The sequence below is a fragment of the Panthera onca genome, chromosome C1, assembly GCF_046562875.1.
Source record: "Panthera onca isolate mPanOnc1 chromosome C1, mPanOnc1 haplotype 2, whole genome shotgun sequence".
NCBI lineage: Eukaryota > Metazoa > Chordata > Mammalia > Carnivora > Felidae > Panthera > Panthera onca.
This window is the reverse complement of record NC_138346.1, coordinates 185,577,857-185,605,477: the sequence shown is the minus strand read 5'-3', so window position 1 is coordinate 185,605,477 and position 27,621 is coordinate 185,577,857. Positions and strand designations below refer to the sequence as shown.

General features: G+C 41.0%; 1 protein-coding gene and 1 pseudogene across 6 annotated transcripts in view; one reads left to right on the top strand and one right to left on the bottom strand.

Moving 5' to 3' along the window:
• Positions 1–369: 369 nt before the first annotated feature.
• NASP (nuclear autoantigenic sperm protein) overlaps positions 370–27,621 on the top strand; it is a 43,249-nt gene continuing 15,997 nt past the window's right edge. For 2 of the 6 annotated variants that reach the window (XM_078451974.1, XM_078451973.1), the window contains exons 1-3: positions 373–556; positions 10,178–10,195; positions 27,053–27,103. In XM_078451974.1, the coding sequence (XP_078308100.1) occupies positions 498–556; positions 10,178–10,195; positions 27,053–27,103 (128 nt within the window). In that variant the 5' untranslated portion in view covers positions 373–497. Of the gene's footprint in view, positions 557–10,177; positions 10,196–27,052; positions 27,104–27,621 lie in introns of all 6 variants that reach the window. The other 4 variants (XM_078451976.1, XM_078451975.1, XM_078451977.1 and 1 more) reach the window with 4 other exon arrangements.
• Positions 16,153–18,105, bottom strand: LOC132674223 (SIN3-HDAC complex-associated factor pseudogene; annotated as a pseudogene).

Below are 27,621 nucleotides of genomic sequence, written 5' to 3'. Positions count from 1 at the left end.
TCCGTTAGGACTGAGAGGACGGATAGAAAGTTTCGTTTACCTTTCGGAGTATCTGGGCCAGAAAGAGACCCTCGGTTACTCTCTCCAAACATGCAGAGCAGCACCAGCTTCCCCTTCTGTGAAAGTCGCTGGCCGACGCCCAGTCAGGAGTTGTAATACCAAGATTCCAGTTCTTCTTACGCGACTTGCTAGAGAAGCAGGAAGTTACTTTTTGGGGAGAAAGCTGGCAAGGGAGGAAGGTACCCCGTTGAAAACGACGGCGAGAGAGGGCGTGTCCTTGGACTGGACTGGAGCAGAGTCCTGGCCCTTTAAACTCGAGGGGGAGGATCCGGAAGTGGAAGGGCGGGGCGAAGTGCTCTGGTATATATAGGGGTCCAGCCGCGCGGGGTCTCCAATCTGCCATTTTCTGTCCCTGAATAGGTTTCTGGCTTCCCAAATTCCCTCTGTTTTCCTCACAGATTCTGTTCTGCCCGCTGGTCCACCACCTCAGGGGAACGATGGCCGCAGAGTCCACAGCCACTGCCGCCATCACCGCGGAGCTGGTTTCCGCCGACAAGTAAGCGGGACTGTAGAGAGCTTGAGGCACTGGCCAGTACACGGGGAGGGGGTGGTGGACGGGGGCTCCCCCGGAGGGACAGACCTGTGAGAGGGAGGACTTGCCTCCCAGTGAGCAACCGTCGCAGTTTGGGGAGGCCGGCACTGTGGAAACCCACCTCTTGCAGAGAACCTCGAGCATTAGCGGTAACACAAGTCGGCTGGCGCCCCCTGCCCCGCTTTTCGCGGCCGCCATCTTGCCGGGGGCAGCGGCGGCTGCTCCATCGCGTGCCCCTCTCCTTCCTCCCCCGGCCCGGGGCTATCTTTGAGGAGGCGGGGCCACAGCGCCCTGGTCTGTGTTTAAGCTCCTACTGTCCTCCCACTCTTGGCTCGTGTCTTCAGTAGGGTCCCCAAACAAACCGGGAAAATAACTCAAGAGATTTGGCGCCAAAAAAAAAAAAAAAAAAAAAAACAACAAAACCCTTTGCATGAGGAGGGAGGCCGGTCCGGTGGGCTCTGGAGGGGGCGGGGCCTGCGGGGGCGGGGCTTGCGCGGGAGCGTTCCCTTCCCTCCAGCTCTGGAGCAGGGGGCGGGGTCCTGAGGAGGCGGGAAAACTCCATTGTTTGGGGCTGTGCGGCTCGCGGAGAACCTCCAACTTCCGCGGTGTGGCGCGGTGAAGCTTGTTTTCCACCGTCTATTCGCTCGCCTCGTGTCCTCCTACTCAGCTGTCCTCGTTCTTAGGCCTGTGATGGAGAGCTTAGTGTCTCTTTAGGCTTCAAGAGTGTTGTCCAGAGACTTGGCTGCTAGGGAGGGATTTTTATGGGGACACACAGCATCTTCACCTAGCACTGCGTGGAGCTCCCCTGACTTTCAGAAGTGTTTGGTTGCTAGGTGAATGGACTGTAATATGCGCGACTAGTAGTAGGAGGATTGAATAAAAGATATATGATTGCTTTGAAAATGGCAACAGTGCTCGTCAGGTGTAAGGTATTTCTTGAAACGTGAAAGGGAACACTCCATTAATTCGAGGGAGCAAGTGCTCTTCATCTAGTAGGTCTCACTTTTCAATTATCCTTCGTTTCTTAGGGGCCTGGTCTTATATTTTTCCTTCTCTTCTGCACTTTAAATTTTTTTTTTTTTCAACGGTTTTTATTTATTTTTGGGACAGAGAGAGACAGAGCATGAACGGGGGAGGGGCAGAGAGAGAGGGAGACACAGAATCGGAATCAGGCTCCAGGCTCTGAGCCATCAGCCCAGAGCCTGACGCGGGGCTCGAACTCACGGACCGCGAGATCGTGACCTGGCTGAAGTCGGACGCTTAACCGACTGCGCCACCCAGGCGCCCCTCTTCTGCACTTTAAAACTAAGCTTTCTCCACTATAAAGAGAAAGGTTGCTGTGAGGTTCTGTAGGCTTAGACTACACTAACTACACTGTACTAGCAGTACAGTCAGTTACTAGAGATTTACATATCTCTATCATGCTACCTACCACTTTTTGGTTCTCTTTCCCTTCAGAACCATGTTCATGTTGAGTGGTTCCCAAACCAGCATCAAAATCACTTGGAAACTCTTGGAAAGTACAATTTTAGTTTCAAGCTCCGTTTTCAGCCTCTTCATTGATTTACTAGGACTGAAATAAGCTTTGTGAGTCGTGTGGTATCTTTTTTTTTTTTTTAGAGGATCTTACTTGAGATTCTCAGGAGACCCATTTTATGGTGCCCTAGACAGCTCTAGCAATCATTCCACTTAGAAGGATCCTTGCCCTCTACAATACTTAACAAAAGCTGTATGGGTTTTGTTTTGAGATAAAATTATGCAATGAATATGGATTGCAGATTTCCAGATGTTATCAGTGTTTGGCAAAGTTGGTAGTGAACTGTGCTGCAGCTTCCTGGAAGGTCATACACAGAGAAAGTACTCATGTGCCACCAAAAAGGAAAATATAAGTTCTTCCTATCATAAGTTGCAAACTAAAACCGACCAATTGTAATAAGTGTTTTTCTTTCTTTAAAAAAAAATCTTTTTTAATGTTTTATTGTTGAGAGAGAGAGAGACAGAGCATGAGCGAGGGAGGGGCAGAGAAAGAGCGGGACACAGAAGCCGAAGCAGGCTCTAGGCTCGGAGCTGTCAGCACAGAGCCCGATGTGAGGCTTGAACTCAAACCGGGAGATCATGACCCCAGAGGAAGTTGGATGCTTAACCGACTGAGCCACCCAGGCACCCCTGTAATAAGTGCTTTTCTGAGTGTTTTTATTTGATCCACATAAGTATGCTATGAAATAGTTATCTTTTATTGATAAGAAAAATCAAGGTTAGAGTGGTGAAGTAATTTCCAAATTAGTAAGTGGCAGTCTGGGTTAAATCCCAGTATTTCCTTTTTTATTCCTTCATTACTCCTAGAAAAACCTGAGTAAATTCCATGAAAACCTAATTAGCTAATCTGAGGGAACAGTAAAGATGGCATTTCTCAGTTACACAAGTTGGTGAGGCTATTCAGAGGTAAAATGTCTAAAGGTTAAATTTAAAGGGGTAGGTAAAGAAAAGGAGTTTAGACTTTCATATGATGCACTTTATAATTTTTAAAAAATGTTTATTTTTGAGAGAGAGGGGAACAGGATCCGAAGCAGGCTCTGTGCTGATAGAGTCCCACTGTGGGGCCCGAATTCACAAACCATGAGATATGACCTGAGCCAAAGCTTAACCGACTGAGCCACCCAGGCACCCCTATAATTCTGATATAACTAAAAGAATAAGAACATGTATAACTTTCAAACCAGTAGAGAGGAAAAGTGGAATGAGAAAAAGACTTAGTTCAGAGTTGATTTTGATACCAACTTCATTGCTTAAGTAGAGAGATGTTGGGCCACAATTTTGTCACCTGTAAAAAGCTTCAATTTGGCCTCTCTCCCCTCATGCCATTTTTTTTTTTAATTTTTTTTTTTTAACGTTTATTTATTTTTGAGACAGAGAGAGACACAGCATGAACGGGGGAGGGGCAGAGAGAGAGGGAAACACAGAATCGGAATCAGGCTCCAGGCTCTGAGCCATCAGCCCAGAGCCCGACGCGGGGCTCGAACTCACGGACCGCGAGATCGTGACCTGAGCCGAAGTCGGACGCTTAACCGACTGAGCCACCCAGGCGCCCCTCCCTCATGCCATTTAAACAACATTGTTGGGTGGGTGCCTGGGTGGCTCAGTCGGTTAAACGTCTGACTTCAGCTCAGGTCATGATCTCACGGCTGGTGGGTTCCTGCCCCGCATCAGCCTCTGTGCTGACAGCTCAGAGCCTGGAGCCTGCTTAGGATTCTGTATCTCCCTCCCTCTCTCTGCCCCCTCCCCACTCACACTCTGTCTCTTAGTCTCTTAAAAATAAACAAAACAGGGGCACCTGGGTGGCTCAGTCGGTTAAGCGTCCGACTTCGGCTCAGGTCACGATCTCGCGGTCCGTGAGTTCGAGCCCCGCGTCGGGCTCTGGGCTGATGGCTCAGAGCCTGGAGCCTGTTTCCGATTCTGTGTCTCCCTCTCTCTCTGCCCCTGCCCCATTCATGCTCTCTCTCTGTCTCAAAAATAAATAAATGTTAAAAAATTAAAAAAATAAATAAAAATAAACAAAACATTGCTAAAGGTAACCAGTGACTAAGTGCTAATTAGTCCTTGCCCGTATTACCTTTCTAACCAGTTCTTAATCTTTTTGTTACAAAAAGTAAAGAATATAGCAGTTTGTAATGGTAAAAAGGAAAGAAAGCTCAGAAGGGAGTCTTTGATGCACTGAATTTTGGCTTAGCTGTTGTATAATTCCTGGGCTGCTTATTTGTTGCTTGAGAAGAGAGATGTCAAAATAATAATTAGGTGGTTTAGCTCAATAATCTTCAAAGTTCTGGGTTTTTTTTATTTCCACAAGTGATTCGTTTCATTTATTTTGGTGTGGTGGTTATGTTAGTGCTTAGTATTTTGCTGTTTAAAATAAAATAACCGGGGTGCCTGGGTGGCTCAGTTGGGTAAGCGTCTGACTTCAGCTTGGGTCACGAGCTCACGGTTTGTGAGTTCGAGCCCCCCATCAGGCTCTGTGCTGACAGCTTGGAGCCTGGAGACTGCTTTGGGTTCTGTGTCTCTGCCCCTCCCCCGCTCACATTCTGTCTGTATCTCTCAAAAATAAATAAAAATGTTAAAAAAATTTTTAAATAAGATAATCTTGTGAGTTAGCTTTATGGACTTATGATGAATTAATGTCATAATTTGTGTGACAGATTTAGCCAGAACACCTGAGTACCTATTTTTCAGTGGGTGGAGGAGTTAAGTGTATTAGCTCAAGTATGTAAGTGGGAAAAGAGCCCTTCTAGTGAATCTGGGGGGAAAAGGCAACAAACTATTCTTAGATTTGTTTTAGATGAATTCTGTTATTTGGTAATTCTGCTATTTCCTTTTTTGAGGTGAGGACAGAAAAATAAATGGAGTAAGTGTGTTGAAATTATTTCTGAATAAGAGCATCACCTTGTATTCTTAAGACAATTTAGGGGAGCTTGGGTGACTCAGTCAGTTGAGTGTCTGACTTCAGCTCAGGTCATGATCTTGTGGTCAGTGAGTTTGAGCCCCGCGTCGGGCTCTGTGCTGACAGCTCAGAGCCTGGAGCCTGCTTCAGATTCTGTGTCTCCCTCTCTCTGCCCCTCTGTTTGTGCCCTGTCTCTCCCCCTCTCTCAAAAATAAATAAACATTAAAAAAAAATTTTTTTTTTAAAGTATACTTCTGGACACCTGGCTGGCTCAGTACAGAGCATGCAACTCTTGATCTCGGGTGGTGAATTCAAGCCCTATGTTGGATGTGGATACTACTTAAGTAAAAAATTTTTTTAAAGATGAAAACTACATTTATCATGATGAACACTGAGCAATGTATAGAATTGTTGAATCACTGTATTATACACCTGAAACTAATATAACACTGTTAATTGTACTGGAATTAAAATTCTTTAAAATAAATTTAAAAATTTTAAATGAAGTCCACCTTAAAGATTACACAAAAAAAACTGGTAAAACTAATGAACAAATTTTGCAAGGTTTTGTTTTTTTAAGATTTTATTTTTATATAATCTCTATATCCAACGTGGGCTCCAGCTTACAACTCCCAAGATCGAGTGCATCCTCTACTGACCAGTGAGGTTGCCCCTGCAAAGTTTTAGGATACTAAATCAACACAAAAATCAGTTCTGTTTGGGGGCACCTGGCTGGCTCAGGTGTTGGAGCATGCAACTCTTGATCTCAGGGATGTGAATCCAAGCCCCACGTTGGGTGTACAGATTATTTAAAAGTAAAATCTTAAATCGGGGGCACCTGGGTGGCTCAGTCAGTTGAGTGTCAGACTCTTGATTTCAGCCCAGATCATGATCTCAGGGTCCTGAGTTCAAGCCCCACATTGGACTCCATGCTAGTCATGGAGCCTACTTAAAAAAAAAAAAAAAAAATGAGTTATGCATTTATATAATAACGAACGATCTGGAAAGTTAACAGTTCATTTAAAATAGCACCAGGGGTGCCTGGGTGGCTCAGTTAGTTAAGCATCTGACTTTGGCTGTGCTGGTAGCTCAGAGCCTGGAGCCTGCTCCAGATTCTGTGTCTCCCTCTCTGCCTCTCCCCTGCTTGCACTCTGTCTCTCTCTTTCAAAAATAAGTAAACATTAAAATAATTTTAAATAACATCCAAGAGTTAGATACTAGGTATAAGCCTGACCAAGGAGGTGAAAAACTTATACAAACTTTTGTAATAAAAACTACAAAATGGGCGACTGCATGGCTCAGTGGGTTGAGCGTCCAACTCTTGATCTTGGTTCAGGTCATGATCTCATGGTCTTGAGATCCAGCCCCACATTAGGCTCTGCGCTGACAGTGCAGATTTCGCTTGGGATTCTCTGTCTGTCTTTGCCCCTCTCCTTCTCTCTCTCTCTCTCTCTCTCTCTCTCAAAATAAGTAAACATTAAAAAAAGTCTGAACCTGCAATGGAAAGTTTAGTTAGAAGATGGAAGTCAGGTCTTGATTATTCAAAATTATTTTATTCATTGTAGATCCCTACTTTTTAATTTTACATAGTTTTTTTTTTTTTTTTAAAGAATTAGTTCTCTGAGGTAAAAGTACAAGCAAGGCAAGTCATTCAACTTAAAAAAAAATTTACCAGCCCGTTTTTCAGTATATTTTACTGAAGTGTAACATACTACAAAAAGTACACAAATGGAAAACGTACAGCTGAGTTTTCACAAAGGAAAATTAAAAACAAAACACTGTGGAACCCAGAAATCCCCCTTTTAATCCCATCACTCCCATCAAGAATAGCTCTTCGGATTTCTAACATACTTGTTTTGCTAGTTTTTAAAAAAAGCATTTATCTATTTTGAGAGATGTAGATCGAGAGAGAGAATCCAATCCCAAGGAGGTTCCATGCTGTCAGTGCGGAGCCCTACATGGGGCGCAGGCTTGATATACGAAGGGTGAGATCATGACCCCAGGCAAGATCAAGAGTCTGATGCCTAACTGACTGAAATAAATGGTATTATGTACTGTATGTAGTAATGTCTGTTTTTTTTTTAATTTATTTTTAGTTTTATTTTTTAATGTTTATTATTGAGAGACAGAGAGACAGAGTGTGAGCAGGGGAGGGGGCAGAGAGAGAGGGGGAGACACAGAATCCAAAGCAGGCTCCAGGCTCTGAGCTGTCAGCACAGAGCCCAAGGTGGGGCTCGAACTCACAAACTGCAAGATCATGACCATGACCCAAGCTGAAGTCGGTTGCCCAACCGACTGAGCCACCCAGGTGCCCCGATAATGTCTGGTTTTCTTTTATTCAACTTTGTGAGAATTGTTCACATTACATACTGTTTCAGTGATTTCTGCTGTATATTGCTTCACTGTATAAATATGTCCTACTTTATCCATTCTATCATAGGCAGACGTTGAGCTTACATTTATGTGTAAGGGTACCTTAAAATCTAGAGTGGATGATAGATGATAATAAATTTCTATGATGACTAGGTATCTGGAAAACTGTATTGTTTCTGGTTGCCACTGTGGGCCCTGGTTTTTCCCATTTCTCATGGTGGCAGTAGTGGGGGAGATTCTACAAGTTAAGATTTCATTCTTTTAGAAGAATTTTGTGAAGCAGTTTTCTTGTCTCCCAGGTTATAAGCATATTTCCCCTATATTTACTGATCATTTGTTTCAGTTACTAGAGGTACTGTGGTTAAGGAGAGAGAAGAGGTGGTGTGCCTGGGTGGCTCAGTCGGTTAAGCATCTGACTTCAGCTCAGGTCATGGTCTCGTGGTCGGTGGGTTCGAGCCCTGCGTTGAGCTCCGTGTTGACAGGGTGAAGCCTGGAGCCTGCTTTGGATTCTGTGTCTCTCTCTCTGCCCTTCCCCCGCTCTCTCTCTCAAAAGTAAACGTTAAAAAATTTAAAAAAAGAGAAGAGGTCCCTCTTGTCAGATGGAGTCTCCACTACTGGGCTATAGACTGTAAATACATAGATTCGAGAATGTCGGTGATAAAATGTATGCAGATGATTGTCTTCATTTACCCATTTTAAGGTGAAAGTAACTGGGTGATTAATTTAGACTGCATGGTCAGATATTGCCTTTATGAGATATGAATGACAAGGAGCAGCTATATGAAGATTCTAGTACAGAAACTTTATTCATAGAAATAAGGATAGCAGAAAATAGGGTTAGCAGGTTGGTAATTTTGGCATGGTGGAGAAAGGTCTGTTTCTGTTTGCTTAGTGAAGTGTGAGGCAAGTTCTGTTTGGAAGCAAGGAGGAATGTAGTATGATGTAGGACATTTGAAGAAGAAATAGTCATTTTGGAGAGTGGGGAAAAAAAACACATAGGGGATGTGTGGTAGGATTGCCATTGTTGTCTCTGTTTTGGGTTTGTGGCCAAGAATGTAGTGTTAGGGTGGGGGGGTGCAGAGAGAGAGAGAGAATCTTAAGCAGGCTCCATGCTCAGCGTAAAACTAGATATGGGGCTCGATTCCTCGACCTTGGCATCATGACCTGAGGTGAACTCAAGAGTTGGATGCTTGAGGCGCCTGGGTGGCTCAATTGGTTAAGCCTCTGACTTTGGCTCAGGTCACAATCTTAGGGTTTGTGGGTTCAAGCCCCATGTCTGTCTCTGTGCTGACAGCTCAGTCTGGAGCCTGATTCAGATTCTGTGTCTCCCTCTCTGTGCCCCTCCCCTGCTTGTTGTGTGCGTGTTCTCTTTCACTTTCTCTCTCTCTCTCTCTCTCAAAAATAAACTTAAAAAAGACAAAGAGTTGGATGCTTAACCGACTGAGCTACCCATGCACCCCTGTGGCCAAGAATTTAAAATGAGCCCATTCAGTACTGTTGTATGTTTCCTTAGAATGTTCATTCAGACGTTTGGCAATAACAGACACAAAATAGATGGTTAGAGGGTTGAGACCTCCCTCTTGTGGAACTTAAAGGTTTTATACAAGAAAAGTCTGAATATAGTACAGTGTCTTCATAGGGGGTTTATATTTAAAAACATCTTGAAGATAACCATTGGAGATTCCCCCCCTTCCCCCCCTTCCCATATATTTAATTGTTCAGCAGGAATTACCTATTTGGTCTCTTGATGCTTCCCCTTTCCCCCTCACATGGCAGCATCTCTTGCGTTCAAACGTCCTAACATGAATGCATTTAAAAACCATTATTCCATCATATATCTGTTTAGCTTCTTCCAATTGAGAGCCAAACTTGTTTAGACAAGAATCTGCCTTCCTAGATCCCTTTTCTTCCTTTCTTTAACCGTTTAGCAGATATATTTAATATACAGTAAAACCTTAGATTGTGAGTAACTTGTTCTGTGAGTGTTCTGCAAGACGAGCAAACATTTCTAATAAAATTTAACTTGATAAATGAATAATGTCTTGCAATACTAATAGTACGTGGTGCTGAATGTCACATCACAACTGAACCAATGGTTCTTCTCTCACTGCGGGATTATGGGTGATTGTCTCCTATGCTCAGATGCTTGGTCTCAGGCTGTGGTATTTGGCAGAGATCAGTGATTTTTTTCAGAACATTGGAAGGTACCCCACACCTGGCACTACTGTATTTTTTTGTCACTTCAAAGCACCTATGGACAGTCCTTTGCTTTTCAACACAAGAATAAGCTCAGGAATGATTTGCTTCATTCTAGGTCAGGCTGCCTGCAGATATAGACCCTTTCCTGTGCTGCCTTATTGCCAGTTACATTTAAAAATTTTTTTTTAATGTTTATTTATTTTTGAGAGAGACAGAGACAGAATGTGAGTGTGTTAGGAGCAGAGAGGGAGACATGGAATCCAAAGCAGACTCTAGGCTCCAAGCTGTCAGCACAGAGCCTGACGCGGGGCTTGAACTCACAAGCTGTGAGATCATGACCTGAGCCCAAGTCGGACACTCAACCGACTGAGCCACCCCAGTGCCCCTTGCCAGTTACGTTAAATACAGTATATGACGAGTTTATTAATACTGTCCTGTAGTCACCATCTGTGCCAGTGTATACACTGGCCCTTATGCAGGAGAAGAATCCATTGAACCAGTAGATAACTGATTCTGTTCGTCATAGCGAAAGTCATCCTATACAATAATAATCCTCCTCTCTCTTCTCTCCTTCACACCAGCCATGAAGATTTTCAAAGGTAAGTGAAGGTTAATATGTTTATTTTTCTTTATTATTTTGTATTACAGTATTAACCTATTTTGTATGAATATTTTTGGGATGTACAACAAATCATCTGAGTTTCCATTGTTTCTTATGGGGAAATTCGCTTTGATATACAAGTGCTTTGGGTTATAAGCATGATTCTTGAATAAACTATGCTCACAAACCAGGATTTTACCATATATTTTAATGTGCTAGGTTTTAGAGATACAAAGATGAATTCTGAGTCTCAGTTTCTGGTCATCATATCACAATCTAATAGGGCAGGTATGCAGTGAGTATACACATTAGTTCAGCTTGTATCAGTCCAGCTTCTTTCCCTTCATGCCTTCTAAACATTACTAAAAGTAATCATTGATTGTCTCCATGCTAAATTAGTCTTATTCTTAGCTTTTTACTTCTTAACTTTTTTGCTGCAGCTGATACCAGTCATTACCTCCTAATTTTATTTCCCTTTGATACTACCTCTATTCCTTACCTCTGCTTCATTGTTGATAATTGCTGTTATTGATTTGTTATATGTCAAGCCTTGAATGAAGTACTTTATGAACTTTCTTATTTGATTTTCAAAACAAACCCTAGGAGTTAGGTACTGTTAATTATAGTTGATGAAACTGAAGCACCTCACATGCTAAGTGGCAAAGTCACTTGCCCTAATCCTACCCTAGTGATTCAGAATTGGTCACTTATTTTAACAAATACTGACTAGGTGCCAGACCTTGTGCCTGGTACTGGTATACAGCTAGAATGAGAGAGATAGGATGTTTTTCCTTAAAGCTTAATCCTCTTGCACAGTACAGAAAGTCAATAGGCAATTGAAATATACTATGAAATGTGATAGGGTCATATAGGTTACTAAATCACTTACTTAGATAAGTAATTTCTCTGTAAAATAGGAGCATTGCCATCTGCCACAGGTTTTGTTTTTGTTTTTTGTGAGAGGATTAAATGAAAATGAATAGGTGCTGCATGTATTATGTTTGGCAGTCAAATGTTTTCTCTGAATTGCCTATTGGATGTTATCCGTTTAGTTGTTTGATAAGCACTTCAAAATCAACTTGTCTTAAAACCTAAGTCTTCCAATTTTCACTAATGTTCTTGTACCTTATTTTGGTTGGATAGCACTCAAGTTTCCCAACCCCAGAAATAAGAATTCTGGGCTCTCTCCTTTTCTCATTTCCAGACAGTTACCAATGTTTAGTAGTGTAGTGTTCTATAACAGAATTTAGAAATGTTAAGCTTAGAGGGCCAGATAAAAATAAGTAATGGCAGGGGGCTGCTGGCTAAGTCGATTAAGCATCTGACTCTTTATTTTTATTTTTATTTTTTTTAATGTTTATTTATTTTTGAGAGAGAGACAGAGGTCAAGAGGGGAAGGGCCAGAGAGAGAGGGAGACACAGAATCTGAAGCAGGTTCCAGGTTCTGAGCTGTGAGCACAGAGCCTGATGCGGGGCTCAAACTCATGAACCTTGAGATCATGACCTGAGCCGAAGTCAGACGCTTAACTGACTGAGCCACTCAGGCACCCCAGCATCTGACTCTTCATTTCGACTCAGGTCATGATCTCACAGTTTGTGAGTTCAAACCCAGAATTGGCTCTGTGCTGGCGGCGCAGAACCTGCTTGGGATTCTCTGTCTCCCTCTCTCTCAAAAAGAAGTAAACAAACAAACAAAAAAAAGTGATGGGGATTGTAGTACATTCTCCTTCCTTAAAGTGAGTGGTCACTATTTAGCTCCAGCTGATTGTGTGAGAAGGTAAGGCCTATTGGCAGGTATCAGATTTTTAAGAAATATTTTAATTTTTAATAGAAAATACATTCCTGATTCAAAATCCATAAGGATCGTTATACAGTGAAATGTCCTTCTACCCCTTATTTTCTAGTCGCATAGTTTTTCTTCTCAAGTGGGAATTTATTATATGTTCCTCAAAGACAACCTTTTGCATATAAAAACAAATGGTATGTAGTTATTAATTCTACATTGTTGTATAAATGGTAGCCTATTTGACACATTTCTGAACATTTAGCAATATGTCTTGGAGATCATTCATCAGGGCATAGTTACCTTAAATTTTCCTTAATTTTTTTTTTTTAATTTATTTTTGAGACACAGAGAGACAGAGCATGAACAGGGGAGGGTGAGAGAGAGAGGGAGACACAGAATCTGAAACAGGCTCCAGGCTCTGAGCTGTCAGCACAGAGCCTGATGCGGGGCTCGAACTCACGGACCGCGAGATCATGACTTGAGCCGAAGTCGGATGCTCAACTGACTGAGCCACCCAGGCGCCCCTTCCTAATTTTTTTTAAAATTTTATTTATTTTGAGAGAGAGTGGAAGGGCAGAGAGAGAGGGAGAGAGAGAGAATCCCAAGCAGGCTCTGCACCGTCAGTGCAGAGTCCAATGTGGGGCTCAAACTCACGAACCGTGAGATCATGACCTGAGCTGAATGAAGTTAGACACTTAACTGAGTGAGCCACCCAGGCTCCCCTTAACTTTTTATGACTGCCTTGTATTCTATTCTGTGGGTATCTCATAACAAATTGGCTATTGATAGACATTTGAGTTGTTTCCAGTATTATTACAAATAGTGCTACAGTGAATACCTTGTAATAAACCATGGACTAGTATATCTGTAGGGTGATTTATTGTTATTTTTACTTCAAAAATTTTAATTCCAGTGTAATTAACATACAGTGCTATATCAGTTTTAGGTGTAGCAGTTTAGGTGTAGCAGTGAATATAGCAGTTCAATTCTATACATTACTCAGTGCTCATCACGATCAGTATACTCTCAATCCCCTTCACCTATTTCACCCCTCCCTCCCCCACCTTCCCTCTGGTAACCATCAATTTGTTCTCTATAGTTAAGAGTCTGGTTTTTTGATTTGTCTCTTTTTTCTTTGTTCATTTGTTTTGTTTCTTAAATTCCACATAAGACTAAAATGTTATTTGTTTTTCTCTGACTTATTTCACTTAGCATTATACCCTCTAGATCCATCCATGTTGTTGTAGATGGCAAGATCTTGCTTTTTCTTTTATTTATTTTGAGAGAGAGAGAGAGAGAGAGAGCAAGCACACAAGCAGGGGAGGGGCAGAGAGAGGGGGAGAGAGAATCCCAAACAGGCTCCTGCACTGTCAGTGCAGGGCCCAGGGTGGAGCTCGAACTCAGGATTTGTGAGATCATGATCTGAGCTGAAATCAAGAGTTGGATGATTAACCGACTGAGCCACCCAGGCACCCCAGGATCTTGCTCCCCCCCCCTTTTTTTTTCTTTAAGTTTTATTTATTTATTTTGAGAGAGAGAAAATGAGCCAGGGAGTGGCAGAGAGAAATCCCAAGTAGGCTCGCAGAGCCCGATGTGGGGGAGACCCGCAAGATCATGACCTGAGCTGAAGCCAGGAGTTGGGGGCTTAACTAGCTGAGCCATCCAGGCACCAGGATCTTGCTCTTGTTTATGGCTGAGTAATATTCCATTATGTATATGTGCCACATCTTCACCCATTAAGATTAGGTTTAAAAAAACTGAGATATAATTGACAGTAGTTTCAGGTGTGCAACATAGCAATCCAACATTCGTACATATTACCAAATGATCACCATGGTAAGTCTAGATAGGACTTTTTTTTCCAGTTTTAAACTAGCTCTTATAAAAATGGACAATGTGTTTAAAAGATTCTGGGCTTAGAAATGGTGGATTGAAGGTGAAAATGCAAGCACAAATAGCAAGACAATAGCAGAATTGACCCTTTTGTAGTTTGTATTCCTAGCTCTTTGTTAGTCACATTAGGTTGAAAACAATGGTTGTCAGTAGTAAACCCATTAGCAGATACTTTGAAAATAAACTGTTCAAGATAATGTTGTGTTGTTTTGTTTTGTTTTGTTTTTAAGTAAGCTCTTGGCCCAGTGTGGGGATTGAACTCACCACCCAGGATCAGGAGTTGTTTGCTGTACTGACTGAGCTAGCCAGGTGCCCTAAGATAAAATTGATCTGTTAACAAATGAGAAAGTAACTGTTTTTCAAAAGATACATGCTATGGAGAGAGTTGTTTGTATGTTTGTTTGTTTTATTTTTAATTTTATTTATTTTTAAATTTATATCCAAGTTAGCATATAGTGCAATAATTATTTCAGAAGTAGATTCCAGTGATTCATCCATCCCTTATGTATAAATAACACCCAGTGCTTGGCCCAACAAGCACTTAATGCCCCTTAATGCCCCTTACCCATTTAGCCCATCCCCACCCACCCACAACCCCTCCAGCAACCCTCAGTTTGTTCTCTGTATTTGAGTCTTTTGTCCCCCTCCCTGTTTTATTAATTAATTAATGTTTTATTTATTTATTTTTTATTTAAAAAAAATTTTTTTTAACGTTTATTTATTTTTGAGACAGCGAGAGACAGAGCATGAACGGGGGAGGGTCAGAGAGAGGGAGACACAGAATCTGAAACAGGCTCCAGGCTCTGAGCTGTCAGCACAGAGCCCGACGTGGGGCTTGAACTCACTGACTGTGAGATCATGACCTGAGCCTAAGTCGGCCGCTTAACCGACTGAGCCACCCAGGTGCCCCAATGTTTTATTTATTTTTGAGAGAGAGCACGAGCGGGGGAGGGGCAGAGAGGGAGGGAGACAGAATCCGAAGTAGGCTCCAGGCTCCAAGCTGGAATGAAAAGACCCAGATATGGGGTTCAAACCCACGAAGTGTGAGATCATGACTTGAGCTGATGTCTGATTCTTAATCGACAGACACCCTGCCCCTCCCTGTTCTTATTTTTGCTTCCCTTATGTTCATCTGTTTTGTATCTTAAATTCCTCCTATGAGTGAAGTTGTAGGCCATTGTCTTTCTCTAATTTTTTTTTTTATTTTCTAGTAAGACAATTTACTCAATACCCTAGTAAAAGTTTTGATTATAAGTATCCAACAGTATAAAAAGTACAAAACAGATTTGTAGATTTCTAATATATTAATACAAAGTGCATGACTACATACAGTATATCCTACAGGCAAAGAGGTGGAAGGGGAAAAAGAAGGCTGTGGTTGAGGTCTAGTAATAAATAAATACAGAAGTAGAGATGATCCATATTATAGTATATTCTACCACCAATACTGTAGCCAAAATGTACAAAAAAAAAAAAAAACATTTCGAAACAACAGGAGGAAGATGATAATGGCTGGGACTCTTGTAATTCACCTCAGAGGCTGTGGGAGAGCCAACCCAACTCACGGTGTAATCTGTGCATATGGTGGCTTGTAGGTTTTGCCATAAGGAAGAAATATAAAATTTTAAGTTTAGATTAAGAATTATAAAACTATATGGTGCCCGTAAAAAATGGCTCACTCCTTACTGTTATTTATACTAATTTTTAAAATCCGGTTTTAAAAATAAGCACTGAGTTATGTTATTATAAGGTAGGCAAACGATCCTCCCTAATTATGAGAAGTCTGAACCGGTGATAGGTTATTCTTGAACGTTTAGAAAAGAGGCAATGACAGTACTTTGGTTTGGGTTCAAGTAAAAAGGCCTCCAATGAAGATTTTGGAATCAAAGAGCTCCGTGTTCAGGATGCATCATCTAACATCTCAGTGTTCACAAAGCCTGACTAAAAGAAGTCAAACCTAAACCAGCCCACTCAGCATTAACACACACCTCTTTTCTTTTAGAATTTTACTTTAATATAGAGTGGAAAAAAAACCAAAAACCCCAAACCCTAATAGGTTAAAGCCAGTCAAACAATCCCAACTCACTCTACACAGACAAAACCTTCACAAAGGTCAACTGAAGTAATCCAGAGCTAAAACTGAATTGCGCAGATTTTCAGTGAAGTCACCAGTCATGTAACACAAACAAAAGTCAATTATTTACACACTAGGCAAGCCCTCTAAGAAATGTGCCCCAAGAAGCATTAACCTTTGTTTTTTATGTGTGCCATCCTGAAGACGTGCACATTTATTTTAGATAATTTAACATTTTTAATAGAATGTGATCTCTACCATGCGGTAATGCTTTGGTTCTCTTCATTTAGGATTGCTCATCCTAAAACTTGACATTTCCCCAGAGGAGCTTTGATTCTGCTTTAGAAGTTTCAATATAGATTAAAATCTTTATCAAAAATGAATATGGAGGGAGGTGAGAGGATGCAACATATACACTCAAGTTACCTCTCTGTATGTTTAGAAACTACTCCTTCAAGGCATTTGCACCAGAGAGCTTAGTCTGTCCTGCTTAATATTCAGTAGTACAGGTTTGAATCATCAGAACCTTGGCAAGACCTTAAATTATTAACAACTACCTCTTGGGGCAAGTCCATGTTACTGAGTTATGACAAATTTATTATCAAGAAGGAAAACAAGTATAGCCAGCCATCTTAAAAATGCCCAACCACTGCTTCTCAATATAGAAAGACTAAAACTACATACATTTATCATACAACAAATCCCATCTCTGTCCCCTGAAATTCCCCTAGATTCATTCATTAGCAGGGGATTAAAAAAAAAAAAAAGACTTAAAGAGCACTTTACAGCAGCATCAGCTTTCCTATGAAATACTCAGCATCTTAAATATTATGTGTACTTTTTTTCTTTTAGTAAGCTAGACACTGGCTTCAGAGTTTGTGGAACTGGAGGAGAAATAACAACCCATTCAAAACTATTCTAGAAAGTGTCTTTTGGCAGAATAGCAGGTATCCAAGTTAAAAATAGAAGGGTTTTGTTGCTTTGTTTTCTTTCTAAAATTTAAATCATTTTTTTGTTCCCCTTCTACCTAAACCTCAGTCACCACTGCTGAGTGGAGATGGGCAGAGGCTCTGGCCCCTGCTCCTCCAGCTTCTCAGCAGCTGCTTTCTTATTGTTGCAGCAAGGCTTGAATAGATGTGTGTCAATGAGAACTTCTCCAAAACGGCCTTTATAGATAATCCCACAACGTATTTTCTGTCTTTTCCAGTATGTGAGATCTAAAAAGGAAAAAACTGGCGTTCTGTTAGAGCCAGAAGCCATCTCTGTATCTGAGCCATTATCTGACTGGTTACTATAACAAGGAGACTGAGCTGGGGAGGCACTTGAGGTGGTACTGTGAGCATCAGAATTGTGATGTTTGAATTCCTTCTGTAGTTTACTGATTTGGTTGCTTTTTATCATGTTTCCAGGTAAAGTTTTCACTTTCTTTGGTTTCAATGTTGTCTTCAGACTGGGTCCTGCCCTTGCATCTACCACATGATTCCAGTTTTTTTTTTGATCCTGCTGGCAATTTCGTCCATCTTTTCACAAGCAGGACACAGGCATTACAGATGTCTCCTGAACCAGTCTCATGCAACCCAAAACAGCTCTGGAAGTCCTTTTCATAGCGTTTACTGTCAGTGAATCGAGAACTGGAGGACTTAGCTCTGCAAATACAGCAGCCCTCTATACTTCGGTACATCTTTGGCTTGTGAAAACCAAACATCTTTTCTGGGCAATAGTCTTCCAAAATCCTGTCTTTCTCTAATTTTGCTTAGCATAACACCCTCTAGCTCCATCCATGTAGTTGCAAATGGCAAGGTTTCATTCTTTTTGATTGCCTAGTAATACTCCATTTTGTGTGTGTGTGTGTGTGTGTGTGTGTGTGTGTGTGTGTGTGTACACCCCACATCTTCTTTATCCATTCATCGGTCAGTGGACATTTAGGCTCTTTCCATACTTTGGCTATTGTTGATAGTGCTGCTATAAACATTGGGGTGCAGGGGCGCCTGGGTGGCTTGGTCGGTTGAGCGTCCGACTTCGGCTCAGGTCATGATCTCACGGTCCGTGAGTTCGAGCCCCGCGTCGGGCTCTGTGCTGACAGCTCGGAGCCTGGAGCCTGTTTCAGATTCTGTGTCTCCCTCTCTCTCTGCCCCTCCCCTGTTCATGCTCTGTCTCTCTTTGTCTCAAAAATAAATAAACATTAAAAAAAAAAAAAAAAAAAAAAAAAAACATTGGGGTGCACATGCCTCTTTGAAACAGCACACCTGTTTCTACCTATTAGTGCAATTGCTGGGTCGTAGGGTAGTTCTATTTTTAATTTTTTGAGGAACCTCCATACTGTTTTCCACAGTGGCTGCACCAGTTTGCATTCCCACCAGCAGTGCAAAAGAGATCCTCTCTCCCTGCATCCTCGCCAACATCTGTTGTTGCCTGAGTTGTTCATTTTAGCCATTCGGACTGGTGTGAGGTGGTATCTCATTGTGGTTTTAGTTTGTATTTCCCTGATGATGAGTGATGTTGAGCATTTTTTCATGTGTCAGCTATCTGAATGTCTTCTTTGGAGAAGTGTGTATTCCTGTCTTTTTCCCATATCTTCAGTGGATTATTTGTTTTTTTGGGTGTTGAGCTTGATAAGTTCTTTATGGATTTTGGATACTAACCCTTTATCTGATATGTCGTTTGCAAATATCTTCTCCCATTCTGTAGGTTGCCTCTTAGTTTTGCTGATTGTCTCCTTTGCTGTGCAAAAACTTTTTATTTTGATGAAGTCCCAATAGTTTGTTTTTGTTTTTGTTTTTCTTGCCTCTGGAGACATGTTGAGTAAGAAATTGCTGCTGCCGAAGTCAAAAAGGTTTTGCCTGCTTTCTCCTCGAGGATTTTGATGGCTTCCTGTCTTACATTTAGGTCTTTCATCCATTTTGAGTTTATTTTTGTGTATGGCGTAAGAAAGTGGTCCAGGTTCATTTTGCTGCATGTCACTGTCCAGTTTTCCCAGTACCATTTGCGGAAGAGAGTGTCTTATTTCAATGGATATTCTTTCCTACTTTGTCAAAGATTAGTTCGCCATACGTTTGTGGGTCCATTTCAGGGTTCTCTATTCTGTTCCATTGATCTGAATGTCTGCTTTTGCGCCAGTACCATACTGTCTTGATTACAGCTTTGTAATACAATACATCTTGAAGTCCGGGATTGTGACAACTCCGGTTTCGGTTTTCTTTTTCAGGATTGCTTTGGCTATTCGGGGTCTTTTCTGGTTCCCTGCAAATTTTAGGATTGTTTGTTGTAGCTCTGTGAAGAATGCTGGTGTTACTTTGATAAGGATTGTATTGAATGTGTAGATTGCTTTGGGTAGTAATGACATTCTAATATTTGTTCTTCCAATCCAGGAGCATGGAATATTTTTCCTGTGTGTGTGTGTCTTCAATTTCTTTCATAAGCTTTATATAGTTTCCAGTGTGTAGATTTTTCACCTTTGGTTAGAGCTGACAGCTCAGAGCCTGGAGCCTGCTTTGGATTCCATGTGTCTCTCTTTCTCTCTCTCTCACCCTCCCCTGCTCACTGTCTCTCAAAGAAAAGTTTTAAAAAATAAAGATATTATTTATATTTATAAATATATATAACTTATATATATTTTAAAATATATATATAAATATATAAAATATAAAAATTTATATAAATGTAAATAAAGATATTTACAATCCTCATTTACCGTTGTCAATGCTTTTTATTTATGTATATACAAACTTCTTTTTTTGGGTGTGTAGATCCAAATTTCTACCCGGTATTATTTTTTCTCTGTCTAGACTTCTTTTAGTATTTTTTTCATGAAGAGGATTTATTTCTTGTATTTGAAAGATACTTCATTAGCTACAAAATAGGTTGATTTTTTTTGTGTGTGTTTTGCCCACCCCTCCCCCTCCCCCATTTTAGAGATCTGACTACTATGTTTTGGCTTACATTGTTTCTAACAAGTTGTCATTCTTAAATTTGTTACTCTGATTATACAAGTCTCTTTTTTTTCCTTTTGCCTGATTTTTGTTTTTTTCCCCCCATCACTGGTTTTCTGAAACTTTTAAAAAAGACTTATTTTTGGGGTGCCTGGGTGGCTCAGTTGGTTAAGCGTTTGACTTCAGCTCAGGTCATGATTTCGCAGTCCATGAGTTTGAGCCCCGCGTCCGGCCCTGTGCTGACAGCTCAGGGCCTGGAGCCTGCTTCGGATTCTATGTCTCCCTCTCACTGCCCATCCCCTGCTTATGCTCTGTCTCTGTCACTCTCAAAAATGAATAAATGTTTAAAAAAAAATTTTTTTTAAAGACTTATTTTTTTTTTTTTAACGTTTATTTATTTTTGAGACAGAGAGAGACAAAGCATGAACAGGGGAGGGTCAGAGAGAGGGAGACACAGAATCTGAAACAGGCTCCAGGCTCTGAGCTGTCAGCACAGAGCCCAATGCGGGGCTCGAACTCACGGACCGCGAGATCATGACCTGAGCCGAAGTCAGCCGCTTAACGGACTGAGCCACCCAGGCGCCCCTAAAGACTTATTTTTAAATAATTCCTACACCCAGCGTGGGTCTGGAACCCACAACCCCGAGATTAAGAGTTGCATGCCATACCAACTGAGCCAGCCACAAGTCCCTTTAGCAATTTATGAAATGCTTTAGTGTGTGTTTTTTCATATTTCTTTTGCTTGGGGTTTGTTTTTTGGATCTGTAGATTTATACTTTTCATCAAAACTGGCAAGTTTTCTGCCATTGTTTATTTTGTAAACTTACTGCTTATTGTTTTTATTGTGTTTGTTTTGGTTTTGCCATCATTTAAATATTTTCCTCCATTCCTTTAAATATTTCCTTTCCCGGGACGCCTGGGTGGCTCAGTAGGTTAAGTGGCCGACTTAGGCTCAGGTCATGATCTCACAGTCAGTGAGTTCAAGCCCCGCGTCGGGCTCTGCTGACAGCTCAGAGCCTGGAGCCTGTTTCAGATTCTGTGTCTCCCTCTCTCTGACCCTCCCCCATTCATGCTCTGTCTCTCTCTGTCTCAAAAATAAATAAACGTTAAAAAAAAATTAAAAAAAATATTTCCTTTCCCATCCATATCCCTTCAGGCAGCCAGTCAACATGTGTTTGTATGCTTAGTGTTTCATACTCACAAAGTTCTATTTTTTTTTTTTTTTTAATGTTTAGTTATTCTTGAGAGAGAAAGAGAACAGTGGAGAGGCAGAGAGAGGGAGATGGGATCCAAAGCAGAGAGCCTCATGCGGGGCTCGAATTCATGAACTGTGAGATCATGACCTGAGCAGAAACCAAGAAGTCAGATGCTTAACTGAATGAGCCACCCAGGCATCCCTGTTCTTTTTGTTTTTTTAAATCTTTGTGTTTTCATTTAGGTAGTTTCTACTGCTGTTTTTGAATTCTTTTTTTTTTTTAAGTTTATTTATCTAAGTAATCTGTCTACTCAATGTGGGTCTCACTCACAACCCCAAGCTCAAGAGTCACATGCACTTCCGACTGAGCGAGCCAGGCGCCCCAAGTATCTTTAATTCCTGATAATGTTCTTCTTCACAGTCTGATTGATGTTAATCCTATTAAGTGTATTTTTGTCTCCAGAAGTTTTGACTTGAGTCTTTCTCTTTGTTTTTTAAAGTATCTTCTATTTCTCTCCTGCTCATGTTTTGCTTTACATTCTTGAGTATGTGGAATACATTTTCTTAAATTTCTCTATTTTTGAGAGATGCTCGGGGGCAAGGGCAACAGGAGGGGGACAGAGGATCTGAAGCAGGCTCTGCGCTGATAGCAGAGAGCCCTATGTGGGACTTGAACTCAACAAACCATGAGATAGATCATGACCTTAGCTGAAGTTGGACACTCAACCGACTGAGCCACCCAAATGCCCCAGAGCATGTGAAATACATTTTAAATAACTGTCCTAATGTCCTTGTCTAGTTCTGTCATCTATGTCCTTTTTGGGTCTGTTTCTATTGAATATCCTTTCTTCATTATGGATTTTAATTCCTTGCTTCTTTGTTTGCCTGATAATTTTTTACTTATGTAACTTACCAGACATTGTGAGGTTTGTTGCAGTGCTGGGTTTTTGTTTTTTGTGTGTGTTTTGTTTTGATGAACATGAGTGGGGGAGAGGGGAGAGGGACGAGAGCGGGGGAGAGAGAATCTTAAGCAGGAGCCACATGCAGGGCTTGATCCCACAACCCTGGGATCATGACCTGAGCCAAAATCAAGTCAGACGCTCAACCAACTGAACCACCCAGGTGCCCCTGTATGTATGTTGTTTGTTTTGACTCTGGGAGGCAGTTACTTGGAAACAGTTTGGTCCTATTGAGGATTGCCTTTATGTTTTGTTAGGCAGGCCTGGAACAGGTCTCCAGTGTTAATTTAACTCCATTACTAAAGCAGTACTTGCCCTGTGTTGTATAGGTCTTTCTACCTTGGCTATTGGGAACATGAGTTATTCTAGACCCTATGTGATATCTGAAGATTGTTTCATCTACTCATTTCTAAGTAATTCTTATATAGGCCTCAGTTTTCTCAAGCAGAAGCTGATTAGCAGTTAGCCAAAGGCTGGAGGGAATGTTCTGCAGATATCTGAGCTTGCTATCTCTTCATTCTGTCCTGTAAATTCTAGCCACCAAGGCCTCTCCAAATTCTGTGAGACAATACTCCTTTTGGGTTGCTCCTCTATGCTGTGAACAAAATTCTGTAGGCAGTAAGTTGGGGACACTTGTAGGACTCCTCTCATTTGTTTCCCTTCTCTCAGATCACTGTCCTGTGCTACTACTGTTCAGTGTTGAAAACTGATGTTTCATGTACTTGGCCATTTTTTTAAGTTGTTTGAGGTGGGAGGGTGAATCTGGTACCTGTTAACTTCCATCATGGCTAACAGTGAAAGTTAAATAGTACTGCAACTTACCCCTCATTTGTGTGGGATATAAAACATTTTGTGTATTTTTGTTGCCACTGGAGTACCTCAATGTTTGTAGCATGTGTATGTAGCATTCATGTGTTTGTTTTTAGTGCTCATACTCTGTTTGGACATTTAATGTTACTACCACATTGTGTGGTCCATAGACTAATGTGGTTGTGAACTGTTTGTTACTGGTCTACAGAGAGAAGTATAAAAATTTGGAGTAAGCATAATTTTTTAAAATTTATTTTGAGAAAGTGTGAGTGGGGGAGGGCAGAGAACAAGAGGCAGAGAGAATCCCAAGTAGGCGCCATGCTCAGTGCAGGTTTGATCTCACAACTGCAAGATTATGACCTGAGTGGAAATCAAGAGTCGGATGCCTAACCACCTGAGCCACCCAGGTACCCCTGGAGTGAGCATTATTTTATAAAAATCCATTTGATGGGGTGCCTGGCTGGCTCAGTTGGAAGAGCATATATATGCCTCTTGATCTCGGGGTTGTGAGTTTGAACCCCACATTGGGTATAAAGATTACTAAAAATAAATAAATTAAAAAAAATTTTTTTAACGTTTATTTAATTTTGAGACAGAAACAGAGCGTGAACAGGGGAGGGGCAGAGAGAGAGGGAGACACAGAATCTGAAACAGGCTCCAGGCTCTGAGCGGTCAGCACAGAGCCCGACGTGGGGCTCGAACTCACAGACTTAACCGACCGAGCCACCCAGGCGCCCCTGAAATAAATAAATTTTAAAAAATACAGCAAGGAGTGATTGTTAACAACAAAAAACCCATCTGTTGTACACTGGAAATAAACAATCTGGTCCTTCAACCTCTGGTAATTTGAGGAGCTATGTGTTGGAATCTGCCCAGAATGACTAACTTCACTAAGGGGTTAGACATCACTGGCTAGGTCAGAAAGTGTAGATAAGGATCCAAAGCCCTAATTCCAGGATTCTGGGCAGATTATCTGTCTGCTTACTTACCTGCAGCTAAATACTGCCTTTTAAACTGTGCCTCATCCCTATGGCTCTAGCTTTGAAGTCTCTCTATTTTCAACCCAGTTTTTCCCCATTCCTCAGGGCTTTTCATCAAACTTGTTGACTAATACATTCACAAAAGGATTAGGAGTTGGAAGCAAAGATTTTGGATTCTGCTGAAAGTAACTGACTTTTTATTTTATTTTAATCTTCAAAGCATTTAAGCATTTTCTAGGACTCTGACTCCAATATAGTTAGTCCCCACCTGTCATGTAATCTCTTCTCCCTTTCTCTGTCCTTCTAAACAAGTGTCCCCTCTACTGTTTTAATGTTTGGAGATGGTCTCCAATGCATACAGTAGGCACTAAAATTAAAATGTCTGTTGAATTTAAATATTTACTGAATTGAGTAAGCTGTTTTTTCATTGATCATTTGTTTTGTCCATTTTGCTTGTGTTATTTCATTTCTTTACAAGTTTGTTACAGCTAAACAAGAAGAAAGTCCAGTTTGAAAAACTAATGGACTCCATTCTGTGTGTATGTGTGTGAGAGAGAGAGTCAGTAATTGTCTAATAGGAGAGCCCTTTTAATCTTCTATATCTTCCTTTTTATTTTAATTATTATTACTATTATTATTATTTTATTTTTTATTAAAAAATTTTCTTAATGTTTATTTTAGAGAGAGAGAGTGTGAGTAGAGGAGGGGCAAAGAGAGAGGGAGACAGAATCCAAAGCAGGCTCCAGGTTCTGAACTGTCAGCACAGAGCCCTATGTGGGGCTTGAACCCATGAACGTGAAATCATGACCTGAGGTGAAGTTGGATGCTCAACTGACTGAGCCACCCAGGCGCCCCTATTTCATTATTTTTTTAAAAAACTTTTTAATGTTTATTTTATTTTTGAGAGAGAAACAGAGTGTGAGCACGGGAGGAGCAGAGAGGGAAACAGAATCTGAAGAAGGCTCCAGGCTCTGGGCTATCATCACAGACCCTGATGCTTGAACCCACGAACTATGAGATCATGACCAGAACCAAAAGTCAGAGACTTAACTGATTGAGCCACCCAGGCGCCCCTATAGCTTCCTTTAAAAAATTTTTTTAAAATTTATTTTAAGAGAGAGATTATTGGGGGGAGGGGGCGCAGAAACAGAGATGGAAGGAGGGAAGAGAGAGTGCCCGCACGAGCATCCCAGGCAGGCTCTGCACTGTCAGTGCAGATGCAGGGCTCGAACTCCCAAATCATGAGATCATGACCTGAGCCGAAATCAAGAGTCAAACACTTAAACCGACTGAGCTACCCAGGTGCCCCTATCTTTTAAGCTTCTACTTATTATCATATTTCTAGCTTTCTTGTGGTATGTACTCCCAATTCTAATTTATTGCTTCTGAGTAATACTTGGTAGTATAAAGTACCTGGTAGTCAGGTTGCCTCTTTCTGTGTGTTCTTTCTTTTCCTTTTCTCCATTTCACCAGTTAACAGCATTCTTGGGTCTCATTTGAGATCTGGTGTGCTTTGGGGGCACATTTATAAAAGATATAAATGATACCCTTCTCTGGATATTACTTTTGGGATATATATGAAAACTGATAGTAGAGCAGGTTAAAATGGCAAGAATTTAAGTTAATACCAAATAATCTACAGGATTCCTAGGTAGTAACTTAAATCAACCATATCTTAAAGCCTGTCTAAATACAACTGTATTGTAAAGAAAATGCAAATACAATTGTATTGTAGCTTTTTCTCTCACTTTATTTACTAATTTTCAGAATAATGCAGTGGTTTCCTATTATTCTTCAAAGATAATGAGTTCTTTGTTTTTGTTTCTGTCATTGAGAGTGCATCGATTTAAACATATTCGAAGTTTTCAATCCATTGTAGCTGTTATTTTTTTGGTGCTCAAACTGACTCTTCTTTTCACCAGTGGAATTTTATCCAGGCTGGCTCTTGAATCTGCTTTTGTAATATTTTTGTAAATTATTATGAAACATGTCAAATTTATAGAAAAGTTGCAAAAATGGCACAAAGAACTATTCATCTGCTTTTCCCTGGATTCCCCATATTTGCTTTATAATTCCTTTTGGCATGACCATAAGTATATAGAACTCCTAAGTCGTTATTAGAAATAGCTTTGTTGCTTTCTGGCATGAAAGCCAAAGCCACCTTTGTATTTTCCCTGTCCCAGCTTAGAATCTGTTAACTTCTCAGTGGAATCTTGGTTCCTTTTAGTGAGAAATGGGATTTTAGGCATATAGTCTGGGTGCTAGGGGTGGGGTACTCATTGCTACTGAGTTGGTCATTATTTCTAGACCTTTTCAGTAAACGCCACTATGAAATGTTTTTTTTTTTTTTTTAATTAAAAAAAGTTTTTAATGTTTCGTTTTGAGAGCAAGCGCGCGCTGTTTCTTTTTGAGAGAGGGCAAGCCCGAGCAAGTGGGGGAGGGGCAGAGAGAGAGGGAGACACAGAATCTGAAGCAGGCTCTAGGCTCTGAGCTGTCCGCACAGAGCCTGATGCAGGGCTTGAACTCAGGAACCATGAGATCATGACTTGAACCAGTCAGATTCCCAACTGACTGAGCCAGCCAGGTGCCCCACAACTATGAAATGTTTTAAAGATACTTACTAAAACTTTTCAAAAAATGAATGTTCTTGAAAACTTTGCTTCTTTGTTTTTTAAAGAACAGAAAACTTATTTTTAGTGAGAAGTTAAGCAGAATGTGAGATTTTTCAGTAATGCATATGTTGCATTATAATAAATACTTCACTTTCATCCACCTAATCATAAACTTAAAGCTAGGATGTGACCATCACTGTAGTATATCTCATGACTAGCAAATACGTATTTAACAGATATTTGAATGAGTGAAGATTGAATAGAAGTAAATATTGGTTTTAAGATCTTAATATCCTATCAGGCATTTAATAAATGGTGGTTCTTCTTAAGGCTTTTTAAAAACATTTTTTTTAATTTATTTTGAGAGAGCCAGAGTGTGAGAGTGGGGGAGGGGCATAGAGAATCCCAAGCAGGCCCCACACTGCCAGCATAAGGCCCAACATGGGGTTGAACCCATGAACTATAAGCTATGACCTGAGCTGAAGTCAAGAACCGGATGCTTAACCAACTGAGCCACCCAGGCACCCTCTTTTTATGGCTTTATATTTTTCTTAATTTATGTAATTTCCAGGCTTAAAATAACCTCATTTTTGTTTCCTCTTAATGTTTCATTACAGGATTGAAGAAGATGCTCCTGCTCCCTCTACCTCTGCAGATAAAGTGGATAGGTAAGATTGTTTACAGAGTACAGTTAGATTTTATCTCTGGAACATAAACGTAAGAACTATATAACTTGAGGGCATTGTCATTATTTTTAAAAAAAATTTTTTTAATGTTTATTTTTTGAGAAACAGAGCATGAGTGGGGGAGGGGCAGAGAGAGAAGGAGACAGAATCCGAAGCAGGTTCCAGGCTCTGAGCTGTCAAGACAGAGCTGGATGTGGGGCTTGAAGCCACAAGCCATAAGATCATGACCTGAGCCGAAGTTGGATGCTTAACCAACTGAGCCACCCAGGCACCACAGTATCATTATTATTATTTTTTTTTAATTATTATTTTTTAAAATGTTTATTCACCCTTGAGAGAGAGAGAGAAAGAGAGAGAGAGACAGAGCACAAGCAGGGGAGGGGCAGAGAGAGCGAGAGGGAGACACAGAATCTGAAGTAGGCTCCAGGCTCTGAGCTGTCAGCACAGAGCCCGACACAGGGCTGAAGCTCATGAGCCGTGAGGTCATAGCCACCCAGAGA